The sequence below is a fragment of the Canis lupus genome, chromosome 15, assembly GCF_011100685.1.
Source record: "Canis lupus familiaris isolate Mischka breed German Shepherd chromosome 15, alternate assembly UU_Cfam_GSD_1.0, whole genome shotgun sequence".
NCBI classification, from domain to species: Eukaryota; Metazoa; Chordata; class Mammalia; order Carnivora; family Canidae; genus Canis; species Canis lupus.
In genome coordinates this window covers 36,683,291-36,698,538 of record NC_049236.1, presented here as the reverse complement: position 1 = coordinate 36,698,538, position 15,248 = coordinate 36,683,291, and the positions used below count along the sequence as shown (strand labels likewise).

Sequence of the window (15,248 nt, the reverse complement as noted above, 5' to 3'; positions counted from 1 at the left end):
TTTTCCCTAATACTATACCAAAATGTGACAAGTGATAGTTTCTTAAAAGTTTCTTGCAATGTGAAAGCTAATACTACACACTGACGAAATTTCCTTTTCTGTTACATTATTACCTATTTTGCTAACAGGATTTTGGAACATTATCTACTGGTGATTTGGAAAATATTAATTCCCTGAGTTATGCAAATCCCTTTAATGCTGAAACATTTCTTTACACAATTTAAAAAATGATGCTTGTTAATATTAATTACCACCAACATCATCAGAATGATATAAGCATTAGAAAACTGTCACACTCATGGTGACAAAATAGAAATTTTCCAAAATTCTCATTTCCCTACAAAAGTTCAAATTTTATCTTTAGCAACAAATACTATTTGTTGTTTTCTTAGAAGTGGCATGTTCATTTTGTTCATTTTCAATAAAATGCCTGTCAAATACCCAAGTCTGAAAAATCAGTTTTTCAGTGCTTTTTCAAATAAAAACAGTATTCCATGAAAAAAAACTGCTTGATCAGTTTGCATTTCAATCATGTATGTGTTCCTCCCCAAGACAACCAAACACCAGACTTTGATATACAGCAAAGATGCTTTAGGTGTATTTCCCACTTAATATTTCCACAGAATATTAAAGATATATCCAAGGATATGGATTTATAAATGTAACAGATTCTACTGGTTCATCAAAGGTGTTCTTAAGTGAAATTGGCTTTTGTTTTTTTAAGTAGGCTCCATACCCAGTGTGGAGACCAGTGCAGGGCTTGAACTGATGACCCTGAGCTCAAGACCTGAGGTGAGATCAAGAGTTGGATGCTTAACCGCCTGTGTCATCCAGGTACCCCCAGCTTTTTTTTTTTTTTTTTTTTTTTTTATTGCAAGTGTGAGGCAGTAAAGAACGCAATAACCACTAGTACGGTTTGGTGCCACTGTGATTCACAGTGAGATGCCAGAAGTTTTACTACTGTTGCTCTTGCAGCATCAGTGCAAATAATAACACACCAAAGATGGTGAATGACATATTAGTTTTGTTATAAAAATAGTTCTGACCTTACAGTCCCTCTGAAAGGGTCTTGGAGATAACCCTAGAAATCTGCAGACCACATTTTGAGAGTCACTGCTCCAAAATGGACTATATGGATTTTCACCTCAGTTTAAAAACCACAAAAATTATAAATTTCCAAAAATCTATACTGCTCTAGCATAGAATCAAATTTAGATGTGGTTATTCATGGGGAGCCTTTGGTCAAGGCTCACACTGATGAGATGGCTGTGTGTTTCTAATCAAAGCAAAGCAAGATTTCTGCCACATTGATTTTCCCTTTGCAAAAGCTACAGGTGGGCTTCACCTTTTTCTCCCAAAGAAAGCAGCTGGGCTTGCTTATCTGCCTGCCCAGATGTGGAACAGAAGGGGGAATGGGGGGCCTAACAGTTGTCAGCCATTGAATATCAAATTGGAGTCATACTCTTTACTACAACTGCACAATTTAAAGTGATAGTTCCTCCTCCTCACCCTGTCTCTACTCCTGATTTCTCCGTATCATGTATCATTTTTGGCCACACTATATAATTTACTTACTTGTTGATAGTTTAATGTCAGCCTTCATTATCTCATAAACTCCATGAGAGTAGAATTGTTTTTAATATTGTTAAATATTTTGTCTATATAGTACATATCAGTATTAGGATATTGATATATCTCAAGAACTTAAAACAGTGGCTAGCATATTGTAGGTACCCCAAAATTACTTTTTGAATGAATGAAATAATAGTAAAATAATAAATTTGTGCATTATTCAAAGAATCATTACTGAGAGGGCTGCATGATAGAGGTATTTACCACAAATGATATGAGAAGTTCTGGAAAATATAGGTTTTCTATAAAAAACCTATATTTTTCTATATTGTTTTCTATTATCCCACTTAATTGTTTAAATATCTTTCAGTATTTGGACACAGAAACTATATTCTATTCATCTCTGTATCCTCAGTGTCTAGATCAGAGCCTAACAATGAAGTAGTTAATGGATACTGGTTGGGCAAATGAATGACTCAATGAACAAGTCAAATGATAGATCTGACACTAACAATTGCATAACATTTAAATAAACATCCACCTAAAACTGTTTCTTAAATGGCTCCGTAAAACATAGTTCAGAAAATGTTACTTTTTCATAATAGAGCTTGTTTTTAAATATTAACTATACTGGAGTTAAAATTTAAAAATAAAAAATAAATACATAAATTAAAAAGCAAAGCTCTTTAATTTTTTCATTCTTTATATATATTTTTTCTTTATATATATTTTTATAGAAAAATTTTCTTTATATATATATAAAGAATGGATGTATAGAAAAAATCCTTGCTATATGCTTTAATAAAGCAATCATTTTGTTTAGAACTGTAGTTTTAAGTGTAATAGTATATGAAAACTCCTCTGAAAAATAAAACACAAATAAGCTCTATTAATATTGGAATTTATACAACTCACATAAAATTTAGGTATATTTGACAAATTAGGGTGAGGAAGAAATTCTCTTCCATGTGAAAAGAGACTAACCTGTACGCTGCCTGGTGTCTCTGCAGGGCAATTGCAGCCAGCTGAAGCCTGGCCTCCACCACAATCTCCAACTCACCAGCAGAACACTGAGAGAGGTTCTTATGGTCCGGATGCACCACCTCTGACACAAGGAAGTTTAGCTTGTCCTCAGCTTCTATCAGTAAAATTGACTAAGGAAAGAACACCATATAATCACATAAGTCCAAAAACAATACAAGTAATATCTCATCCTTATTCATCAGGTGTTTTTCATGTACTGGGGAAAGTAATAATGAATGGAAGACCAGATAGGAAACTTGAACATAATCATCAGAGAAGAGTACTCAGCAAACAGGCAAAAGGTAACAGGAAATTAAAAGGAGATAAATGGCAAGAATAAGCATGGATGACAGCTACCCTTTATTGTATGCACAGCCAATGCTCATTATTCACAGTTTTTAAACTCTTCTGTAACGTAGCCGCAAATACTGAATTAGTAAATACAGAAGCATTGTTCCCAGAGGAAATACAGGGATAGGTTCCTGAGGGCCCCTAGTCATGACATTTTTGCCAATGACCCATACATAATTTTGTTTAGTGTGTGTTTATATTTAAGGACACATTATTTAATATATGCTGTAAATTCACTAACTTTGAACTCACAGCTAATAGTTCAAAAACTCATGCCTGACTGAAGCTTACCTAATACATTTATTTATTTGTAATTTTATTTCTTCATTCATGAGAGACATAGAGACAGAGAGAGGCAGAGACACAGGCAGAGGGAGAAGCGGGCTCCATGCAGGGAGCCCAACATGGGACTCAATCCCGGGTCTCCAGGATCATACACTGGGCTGAAGGCGGCGCTACACCGCTGAGCCACCCAGGCTGCCCCACATTTATTTTTTCCATAAAGCACATCACAGCCTTTTTATACTTAGGAATACTAAATAGCATTTCAGTACTACACTTTGGGGCCATTTCAAATAATGAAATCACCAACAAAGCACAAAAATGAAAAAAAAAGATGGCAATAAATAGATCATGGAAAGAACACTTGTTTACAGTATGAGGGTAGAAACAAAAAGAGCATTGCCTTGTCCAATTCAGCTGGGAATTGAGTGTGTTAGGCAACTCAAATTTTTCTGTGCTCTGTGATGTTCACAAATGACCATAAATGAGTATCAATTTTGGAGTTGCAAGTAAATTTTAGCAGATAAGCAAATTAGCAAATACTGAATCTGTGAATGAGGATTGACTGTATTTCCAGGTAAACTATGATCACCTAACTGGTAATGTGAAGATAATGAGGTTTACAATTAGCAACTTAGCATGGCAGAGGAGAAAGGGACCAGCCAATCATTCAAGAAACATGTATCTAAAAACTTGTTTGTACAGAGCAGTAGATATTATATAAGTACTAGGGCAGCTTAGCATAATGGTTAAGAACACCATCCATATTTTATTAGTTGCATGGCATTACTGAATTTTTTCCTAAGCATCTATTTTCTCACAGCTCAAGCACATAATAGTTCAAAAATGATTAATACCTACATCACAGAGTTGTAAAAATTAATCATGCAAAGTGCCTGTCATGTAGTAAGCACTGAATAAATGGTAGTGTTGTGTTGCTGTTGTCATCACTATTATTATTAGGAAATGAGAAACAGGGCATGGAATACTCAAATCCCATCAAATAATGAATCATATTTCCCACAGTGCCTTAATCAGGTTGTAAAGTCAAAGTCTGACAACCTCTGGGCATCTAATTTTCTCGTAAGGAGTTGATGCCACCTCTGGCCTCAATCCAGGTTTACTCAAGAAAAGCCACTTGGTCTCCCAAAAGCAAATACAGACCTCAAAGTGAGCCTGTCCAGGGCCTAATAGTGGAGATTTCAGTAACTAATTTAGTATGATGTGAAAAAATTTCCAAACTTACCTTCAGTGTGCTAAAAGTGAAGTCATCTTTCATTTTTACAAACTGACCACCTGAGCTTCCATCATCCTTTAAACACAGCTCTATAAGACACAAAATTTTGGAAGAACCAAGGAGATCTGTGGTTAATTTAACTATTAATTCTAGTTCATAAAACTCATCATTAGTTGGGAAATCGATAAATTTCACATTTTAAGAAACCCACATTGATAATTAGAAACATTTTATTCTATCAAATGATCCCTAGATATATTCAAGACTGAGGATGATTTCTACAACAAGTCAGATAATTCTGAAAAGATCTTTAGGATGCTTGGTGATGTTCTTTAAATTATTGGCTACTGATATAGAGCAGTGGTTCCTCCCCTGGGATCACAGGACCTTCTAAGTTCCCCAAAGTATTTTGAGTCTTTCAGGTATTTATATTTCTATAAGATCTCCTTGGAAATGTCAGTTCCAGTGATTTGCATAAGCCCTTCATACAAAGAGCAGAGAGTGAGACCATCTGGAATAGCACAATCCACAATTCCCAAGTATCTCAAAATAGCCACCCACAACCTGAAAGTTGTCCTTATTCTGAGCCAGGGAGAAATGAGATAATCTGGATCACAGACTCTGCCTGCTTTAGTAAACCTGACTTCTAGAATACAGGAGAGAGAGAGAAAAAAAAAAACATGACTGAGAAGTGCTACAAAAAATATACCTACTTAAAGAGACTAAGTTCGTCAGAGGAGCAGAGGAAGTATAAAACAACGCAGAATTGAACACACTGGCCTTCCCTTCTTCTTCTAATTCCTACCTACTGGCTCTTCTCCTAGATTAGGGGGATCTGGAGTGAGAGGTCAGCTGAGTATGAAAGAGGGCTTAAGGGGATCCCTGGGTGGCGCAGCGGTTTAGCGCCTGCCTTTGGCCCAGGGCGCGATCCTGGAGACCCGGGATCGAATCCCACGTCGGGCTCCCGGTGCATGGAGCCTGCTTCTCCCTCTGCCTATGTCTCTGCCTCTCTCTCTCTCTCTCACTGTGTGCCTATAATAAATAAATAAAATTTAAAAAAAAAAAAAAAAAAAAAAAAAAAAAAAAAAAAAAAAGAAAGAGGGCTTAAGAACTGGGAAAGGCCCAGCAGAAAGATCCGGGGCTGGGTTTTCTCCCGTTAGGAGAAAGTGAGGGAGAGATAGAAAAAGATAGAAATAAATGCCTGGAGATTGGTAATGGAAGAACCCTGGGATATGTATCAGAACAGGAGAGAAGCTAGGAAGACTTGGATCCACATTTTCCTCCTGCTCTCTCTGCCTCTGAGTGACCCTGGTGCTTCTGTGTGTGACCCTCACAGGCAGTTTCCTGCCCCACGTCTTGGAGGGTTAAATGGCAAACTGTTTTAGTGGCCATCTCCTCATTTGTTGGCCTCACCATACCTGAATAATAATAACGATTACATTTTAAAACAGAGTCAATATTACTCTGATATCCAAACTGGACAAAGATACCACAAGAAATGAAAACTACAGACCAATATCTATCATGAATAGGGATGTAAAAATCTTCAGCGAAATACTAGCAAACAGAACTCAGCAATGTATAGAAAGAATACACTATGACTAAATGGTAGAATTAGCCTAAGAATGCAAAATTAGTTTAAACACTCAAAAATCAATTACTTTACTACACCATAACAGAATAAAAACAAAACAAAACAAAACACACACAACCCCTCCCCCCCCCCATAGAATCATCTTAATAGATGCAGGAAAAGTACTTAACAAAATCCAGCTCCCTTTTATAATAAAATCATTTGAAAAACTAGGAATAAAAAAGAAATTTCCCTACCTGATAAAGAGTATTTTTTTAAAAACCCACAGTTAACACCATACTGAATGGTGAAAAACAATTATTCTTAGGGCAACAGCCAATACTATTCTTGGGGCAACATCCAAATATGGAAGAATATATACTAGACTATTCATATGGATTATTGGGAGTGGAGTGAGAATAGTTGGAGAAAGAGGAGAAAGAAAAACAAGTAAAAAATAAAACAAAAAATTACCTTTCAAGTTTGGAAGGTTTGCTTTACTCCTCTCAGAAATAAGTCCATGGTAGATTGTTTTCACTGAATTTTCTGGGACACAATTTATTGTTGCAGCCACACTTACTAAAAAGTAGGCTTTAACGTAAGAAAACTTACTTAAGAGATGTTGTTGGCCAACTGTAACCAGAATTAGAGGCAATCCTTTACTTATTAATTCATCAAGTGCCTTAAAAAAATGAAGAAAACAAAGCAAATCCGTGAAATACTGTTTCTGGATAATATTAGTTTTCATCCTCCTTTGCATTCCTCATTTGGTGTTGGGTGAAGAAATGCAGGATAGACGCAAGGTACCATAAATGGCAGGTCTGCTGCAAGAGATGTGCAATGTCAGAATTACCGCATCAGTTCTAAGTACTCCTGTCACTCCCCACCAGTTTGTGACCTGTGCCTCATGAGCCCAGACCTGCCACATAATAAGTAAACCTGACTCTGAGAGCAAGGGAGGGGACATCTTACCAAAATAGAGAACCCACGAAAGTTCATCGGCCATGCCTGCCTGCTGGCTCTGCTTTGCCATGAATAAATTAGAGGTACTAAGACTGCAGCAGGGTTAAGACTGTGTAGATGAGCATGCTCCCTACCCAGCTTCAAGTCCATGCTCAGTCGTCAGAACTCCACCTTATGTACACCCTATGGACTCCCTGGTCCCCTCCTGTGCAGATCCACTTCCTTGGTAAAATCCAACACCAACACCAGGACTTCTCTAGGTGTGTGCCCTGCAGCTGAAGATGGCTGAGGAGCATGCTGTCCGACTAAGGTGTCCCATTTCAAGATCCTGACCAAACCTTTGCACTACCTGGTCATCCATCATCTTACATCTCAGTCCATTCACTCTCCTGCTCTCTAAATCCTCACCCTTTCTTCCTGGTGCTCCTCCCAGCTAATGACCTTGCTTCTTCTACTTAGGAGAGAAAATCAAAGTGGTCAGAGTAGTGTCCATAGACCCTATAGCTTCATCTCTCCTACCTAACCAAGCATCGGTCCCACCACTCTGCCTCCCTTCCTGACACTTAGGCCACTGATCCTGTCCCCACTGGTCTACTCAGACATCGTCTCCTTGCTGCAGACATTCTCATCAGCACATAGCCATGCTGTTCTCTTCTACCTTAAAAAACAAAAACCATCTCTACCCTGACTCCCTTCTCCAGCTACTACCCAAATTCTTACTCCCCTTCATAGCAATGATCTACAGAGTTGCCAATATTCCCATTTTTCTCCTTTCATTTGCTTTTAAACCCATTCTTTTCCTACACTGAAACCCTCTCATCAAGGTCATCAATGGCCTATACTGGCCTTAACCAGTGTTCAATTCTTAGTTCTTAAATGCCATGTTACTTTTAATCTAAGACATCATCATCTCATATGTCAATTAAACTATCACGTCTTCAACTATAAAATGCACTCTAATTTCAAAGCTATTAAATGTGAAAAAAAGATCCATGTGTAAGACTCAGTGAGTTATGGTGCTTAATTCATCTGCAAAATATGGCACTATTAATCAATTCCTCTTTTGAAATGTTTCTTTCAGCTTTCAAGTCACCACATTCTCTTGGTTTCTTTCCTATCTTGTCAGTCATTCCTTTTCAGTCTTTGTTGCTTCCTCCTCTTCTCCTGTATTTTTAATATCAGAATGTTCCAAGGCTTGGTCTTTGTTCCTTTCCTTACTACCTTCACCCTTAGGTGATCTCGCTCCCCTCCGCCCTTAGATGATCTTCAGCAGACTCATGGTTTTAATTTCATCTAAATGCTGATGAAATCCTGAGTTTTTCTTTCCAGCTCCAATCTCTCTTCTGAAGTCAAATTGACTTCTGGCTCAAATAGTCCACTTGGATATCTAAGAGAGATCTCAAACTCAATACATCCAAAACCATATTCCTAGTCTCCCCAAAACCACACACACACACACTCATTACATCCAAAACCGTATTCCTAGTCTCCCCAAAACCACACACACACACACACACACACACACACACACACACACACAGTTTTACAAGGGCTGGGTATTTATCTCCATTGTTGATTGATGTGTTTGATTGAGAGCACTAGAACAGTACCTAGCACAAGGGCACACTAGATCAACTAGAGTTATCCCTTTAAATGGGTAGATCAGACCACACCTCTGCTCTAAACCTTCCACTTGCTTCCCACTTTGTTCAGAGGAAAAACCTAAGTTACAATAAGACCCTACAAGGCTCTTCTCAAACTGAACCTGTTATCTCTCCAACCCCAGTTCCTACTGCTTTCGCATCCCTCACACAGCTCTTCACCATGCTGAGATGCCCTCACCAAGCTAGGCAATTCTGCCTCAAGGCCTTTGCACTCACTGCACCATCTTCCTAGATGGTTCTTTTCCAGATTTCCTAAACTTGGACCTTTACCTGTTCACAGATGTCAGGTCAGTGAAGACTAGCCTGATTACCCCATTTAAAATTACAAACTCCAACCTAGCCCCATGCTCCTCCCAATCCCCTTTATGTGCTGCTGGGTTTATTTTCTCCCTTAGTGTGGTTCACTTTTCAACTTATTATACAATTTACTTAATTATAATGTTTACTTATATATCATGCTTATTATTAGTTTTTCCCACTAAAATGTAAGCGCCCTGAGGGCTTGGAGTTTGTCTGTTGCTGACTGACTGATGTATCTCTTTAACAACACCAGAAGAGTGCCTTGCATACACTAGGCTCTTACTAAATATTTGTTGAATTAACAATATTTGTTCATTAATATTTTTGGCTGCTGGGGCTATCTATTCTAGAAGAGAGGGAAACTTTGCCCTATGTGAATTAAAAAAGAAAAGTCTCATTGTTTGGGGGAGTTTGAGGCAACACTGGCAGTGGAGAGGTCTATTGCTGTTGTTCATTCTCTTGACTCTTCTACATGCAGAAGAACCAGACGTGGAGCAGCACTGAGCCTGAGCAGGCAACAAACTACGTACTAGGAAAACGGTTGACATTCTACATCCAGGGAGGAAACTTCAGATTGGTTGGTGGTGTAAGGGGAGGGGAGAAGGTTTCTCTTCTCTTTTTCTCCATAGAAAACAGTGTCTTAATGAGCCTTGACAATTACATACAAACACTCGAGGATCAAAAAAGATTAATTAGTAATGCTATTTAACACTCCTTTCTCTCCTTCTATAAAGAAAATATAAAAGTGTAATATGAAGAGTCTTAAGGAGACCAACAGTTCTGTTTTAATTAATTAGGTAATAGAAATCGGTTTTCCATTATACTGTCAGTCTCTTTTTGTTTAAAAAGAAATTATCAGACCGACATTCCTTTTACATCCAAAAACACTCCTTTAAAAAGTGTTTTTAGGATGCCTTGGAATTTATGACGGAAAAAAAATATTCTTAAACATCCAAAGGTCTTAGAACACTGAAACAAAATATGAATATGGGGATCCCTGGGTGGCACAGCGGTTTGGTGCCTGCCTTTGGTTCAGGGCACGATCCTGGAGACCGGGGATCGAGTCCCACGTTGGACTCCCGGTGCATGGAGCCTGCTTCTCCCTCTGCCTGTGTCTCTGCCTCTCTCTCTCTCTCTCTCTCTCTCTCCCTCTCTCTCTTTGTGTGTGTGACTATCGTAAATAAATAAAAATTTTTAAAAAATGAATATGTATGTGTATCTCCCTAATACCGATTCTTTCATTTCAGGCAACTTGCTTATAAATCAAAACAAATCTTAAGGCCAAACAATGAATCATCTGAAGCATAATTAAAAGTGAAGTTTGTGGAATAGCATGAACAATAATGGAAAAGTAGTAAGATTACATTTAATAAAAGGTAGACATAATGCCTATCAAAATTATGGAAGATAAAACTAAAGCAATATTGAGAAATGTTTCTCAAAATTATTTAATAAAAATAGCTTACTTCATGAAACAGAATGCTGTTTCCTAGCATTTAAAAAAAAATAAAACTATATGCACCTGTCTCTCTACATTGATAAACAGCTAGTTGTGTGGACACCTTACCTGGCTGTAACCTCTTAACAAGACTGCATGACCACTCTTCTGCTCTAATGCTTTCTAGTGGACAGACTGACGACACTCCTTAGGTTTTAAAAAATTGTTTTTAAGATATTTAAATGTTATGCAATGTGGATGGAGCTAGAGCATATTATGCTAAGCAAAATAAGTCAGTCAGAGAAAGACAAATACTGTATGATTTCACTCATATGTGGGATTTAAGAAACAAAACAGATGAACTTGGGGGGGGAGGCAAACCATAAAACAGACTCTTAACTCTAGAGAACTGAAGGTTGCTGGAGAGGAGGTGCGAGGGGGAATGGGCTAAATGAGTGACAGGTATGAGGGAGGGCATTTGTTGTGATGAGCACTGGGTGTTGTATATAACTGATGAATCACTAAATTCTACTCCTGAAACTAATATTACACTACATATTAACTAACTAGAATTTATATAAAAATGTGAAACAAACCAAAAAGATATTTAAATGCTACTAGGTTATCTAAAGTTTAAATCCCAATCATTCAATTACTGACAAGAACAAACGTATGGAGATGCGCAGTCTAGTCCTCTCTTTGTAAAGAACACTGGGATGTTAGAAGACTTTTTTATGAAAATGTCATATGAAAACCTTCCATTAGCTAGCACTACAGTGGTAATCATAGTGCAGTATAAAAAATGTATCAAATCAATTAAACACCTTAAATTTATACAATGTTATGTCTCAATTTATTGTGTCTCAATAAAAAAACATTTTAATTTTTTTTTATTTTTAAAGACTTTATTTGAGAGAGAGAGTGTGTGAGAGAGCACGAGTGGTAGGGAGGGGCAGAGGGAGAAGCAGACTCCCCACTGAACAGGGAGCCCCTACGTAGGGCTCAATCCCTGGACCCCGAGATCTTGACCTGAGCCAAAGGCAGATGCTTAACTAATTGATCCACCCAAGTGCCCCCCAAATTTTTTAATTTTATAAATTTTTTTTTAATTTTTAATAAATGAGAGAACAATTGGCTGAGAGGCAGTCTTAGACTGGGGAAAGGATGTCAGTAAAAGCAGTATTAAACAAGTGGACTAATAGCAAAATACACAAAATCCTTTTCTTATAATCAAAGTCAGCCATTCTTGTCTAGATAATCAAGATAAATATTAAAATTAGATACTTAACATGTCCATACACAAAATTAATACACATTCATAATTGAAACATTTACAAGTAATAATTGATATTTGCTCAATTTGAAAACCAGATCATTTTGGGTCCAAACCTACCCTGACCCTCAGCCTTTGGAGATAAAACCCCATTATTAGGAATAGAAGAGTATTATGTAGCAGATTTTCAAAAACAAGAGTTACTCCTACCAAATAGATTGAAATGACTCAAAATTAGCCTTGCTAAATATCCAACATTTATAAAATATTGTTATCCTTACCTGAATATTTTCTTTACTGGTAAGAGGTTTTCCTGAGTCAAATGATTGAAATATCTGCCAATATACAAAACATTAACTTCAGAAACAAAAATATTGTTTATATGAAACCACTAGTGTGTTCTAAAAGTATACAATTTTTATTGTAAAAGTATACATGCTTTAGTCAGAAAAGACAAGAATTACACATAAATCAACTTCTTTAGGTTGTCAATGTTAATATTTTGATGCATTTAAAAATTTTACATATGTGTGTTTGTATTCCTTTTCATGAAATGTTATATCAGAATTATTTTTCCATGCCATTAAGTCATTCGTAAGCCTCAGGTTTATAGCTAGGTGATATTCTATCCTATGAACGCACCATAATAACTTCTTTCCTTTTGTTACACATGGAGGGGGACTAATTCCCAGTTCCATCCCATCATTCACCATAGTTTAAATAACAGGGGTGGCTATTTTGTTTATTTCCAAATATCCCCTTTGGATAGATTCCTACTAGCAGAATTGCTGGGTCATAAGAGTATTAGCACTGAGTATTAGCATTTAGAAGAATCTTTGCCAGTTTGAGGTTATTTAGAAGAATCTTTGCCAGTTTGATGTTAAATCATTTTACTCTTCATAATAACTCTTTTTGTGGTTCTTTTCCTTTGTGGTGAATCGACCTGTTATAGGTTTGGCTCTAAATACAATGTTGTATTTGGAAACATTCCATTTATTTGCCAGAGAAGATGGTTGTACCATCATGTAGGGTGCATTCCTTTCGGTACAGAAGGCCCTTTTTTGAATATGTCAATACTGATACCCCACCCACATCTCCTCAGTCACCTAGAAGTTACCAGCAGCTTCTGTGGGTAGTTATTCACATAAGGACGGTATCCTACTTCAAGTACCTTTGCTTGCGGGCCTTCTGTGGCCACAGGAGTGTTCAGAAAAGGCTAGAATTACAAGGAACAATCCATTCCAATAAGCACAAGATTGTTCTTCTGGTCTTGCCCATGTAGGGAACCTCGTTAATTTTCTCTGTGATGGTTCTCCTCCTTCCCTATTTGACTCCCATGGACTTGCCAATCTCCTTGAAATCACCTCCCAAATATACTACTTGTTCCCAATTCCTTGTCTTAGAATCTGAGGGATTTGGAAGACCCCTAAACCAAGATATCACATACAGATCTTACTAGAATACAGTATTTATAAGTGTTAATTTTTTCCCTTTTTGAAGATATTCTTTGTCTTCTCTAATCCACTAAAAATAATATTTACTAAATATTTACTAAAAAGTAAATAACTGAATCCAGGGGAAGACCTTGGGTGATATAATTGGGAGAGTTGATGATGGAACTCTATATTTAGTGATAAGAGCAGAAATCCAGTATGAGTATCATGTTAAAAGACAGAGTTTCTTAAAAAGCCTATGGAAAGTCCAATAGTAATCTGTAAGACTTTTTCAGTTACTTCTTTTACAACTAAAATCTAATTAATTAATCCTTTCTTTAAATAACTAGCCTGCAGCCTAATAACATTGGCACCTATTTTAATCATAAACCCTGAACGCATTTCCTCTTTTAATTACACTTTTTAAATTCCCAATTGAAGTTGAAAAGCTTCATATTAACTTTGAGAATACAAAATTTAGAGTCACAATCCACTGAAAGACAATTCACCCACACTTTGCTCTTATGAAAACTAGTTAATAAAAATGAAGTTTGGAAAAATTAGTTTCAGACTCTTTGCTTTAGTGAAAGTAATGAATATTAAAAACTCTCTTGTAAAAAAAAAAAAACAAAAAAACAAAAAGACAACTCTATCTTGTTTCTCATTCTACCCAACTGGATTCTCTTTTCTTCTCATCTTCCTGGACTCTAAATGTGGATGACCCTAAGTTCAGTCCTCTTGACTTCTATTTTTCTCTCTCTACTTCAGCTGATTTCATCCAGTCCCATGATTTTAAACCTCTATGCTAATGCTCTGAAATTTACTTGGATCTCCACCAGTGAGACCTCTTTTCACTCCTTCCCCATTATTACCCTAACCACTATTAACCCAATCATGGTCATGACTCACTCACTCTATTTGTAAAGATCTTCAACTAATTTCCCTATTTATTCCTATGTTCTATTCTCCAAACAGCAAGCAAAGTGGTCCTTTGAAAAGTAATTCCTACCCTGTCACTCCTGTGCTCAAAACTCCATAAGGTTTCCCATCTAATCTACAGTAAACACCGGTTCCTCACCAAGCCTTATGAGGTCCTATGTGACTGCAGCTCTTGAATCCCTAACATCTGCTCCTCCTATTTTATCAGTCTCACTTGGACACTTTGGTTTTCCTCAACCACTTTTTTCAGGCATCCCCCTCAGAACCTTTGCCCTTGCACTTCACTTCCTCCTAGTTGTATGGTTGTTCCCTCAAATCTTTCACCCTCAAAACTCTGTTATTAGAGAGATTTCCCAAACCATTTTTAATAAAATAGCCATCTACTGCCCTGATCACTCTCTGTCCCCTCAGCTCAGCTTGACTGTCTCTCAAGGTACATCATCACCTGACATATATTTATTTATCTGCTTAATATGTTTGTTTGTCTTCTTCACTGGACTGTCCAATAGTAACATGCTTCCAAAAAGTCAATAACTCCACTTATCTTTTTACTGGTGTATCCCCATAGCTAAAATAGTGCCTGTATTCAGTAAGCACTCAATAAAATATTTAAATGATTAAAATATAAATTTAGTTACATAAATCCAGGTAAGAAGATGAGTTAGCTAGCTCATGCCAAGAAAATGAACAAAAAACTAAGTGACTCCTCCTGTGTCTAGATAGATTGATATAGAAAGAGACAGAGATGTATATACATACACACACAGACGTCCCTCTTAGGCTTATCTGTAGATAATCTCATGCTTACCCAAGTACAACAGTTATAATGCTGTAGCAGTCACGCTGAGAAAGGAGTGACATTTTAGGGGAATATACTGAAGTAATGAATGCATTGTATGCATATTTAATGTCAGCTTATACAAGTAATTTTCAAGACTGAGAGCCTATTCCCCAGCTTCTTCTAGGTCTTCTAAATTTGTTTTTTTTTTTTTATTTTATTTATTTATGATAGTCACACAGAGAGAGAGAGAGAGGCAGAGACACAGGCAGAGGGAGAAGCAGGCTCCATGCACCGGGAGCCCGACGTGAGATTCGATCCCGGGTCTCCAGGATCGCGCCCTAGGCCAAAGGCAGGCGCTAAACCGCTGCGCCACCCAGGGATCCCAGGTCTTCTAAATTTGAATCCCACCAGTATGTACT

At 37.2% G+C, this 15,248-nt stretch overlaps 1 protein-coding gene across 15 annotated transcripts in view; it reads right to left on the bottom strand.

The window, feature by feature from the left end:
- The window catches only part of CFAP54 (cilia and flagella associated protein 54), a 297,401-nt gene that overhangs the window by 100,617 nt on the left and 181,536 nt on the right, over positions 1–15,248 (bottom strand). For all 15 annotated transcript variants that reach the window (XR_005370580.1, XR_005370581.1, XR_005370582.1 and 12 more), the window contains 4 exons: positions 11,958–12,011; positions 6,513–6,720; positions 4,475–4,554; positions 2,557–2,726 (listed from right to left, as the gene is read on the bottom strand). Coding sequence is in view for 11 of the 15 variants with exons in the window: in XM_038558716.1 (XP_038414644.1) it covers positions 2,557–2,726; positions 4,475–4,554; positions 6,513–6,720; positions 11,958–12,011 (512 nt within the window). In the remaining 4 variants the exon portion in view is untranslated. The remainder of the gene's footprint in view (positions 1–2,556; positions 2,727–4,474; positions 4,555–6,512; positions 6,721–11,957; positions 12,012–15,248) is intronic.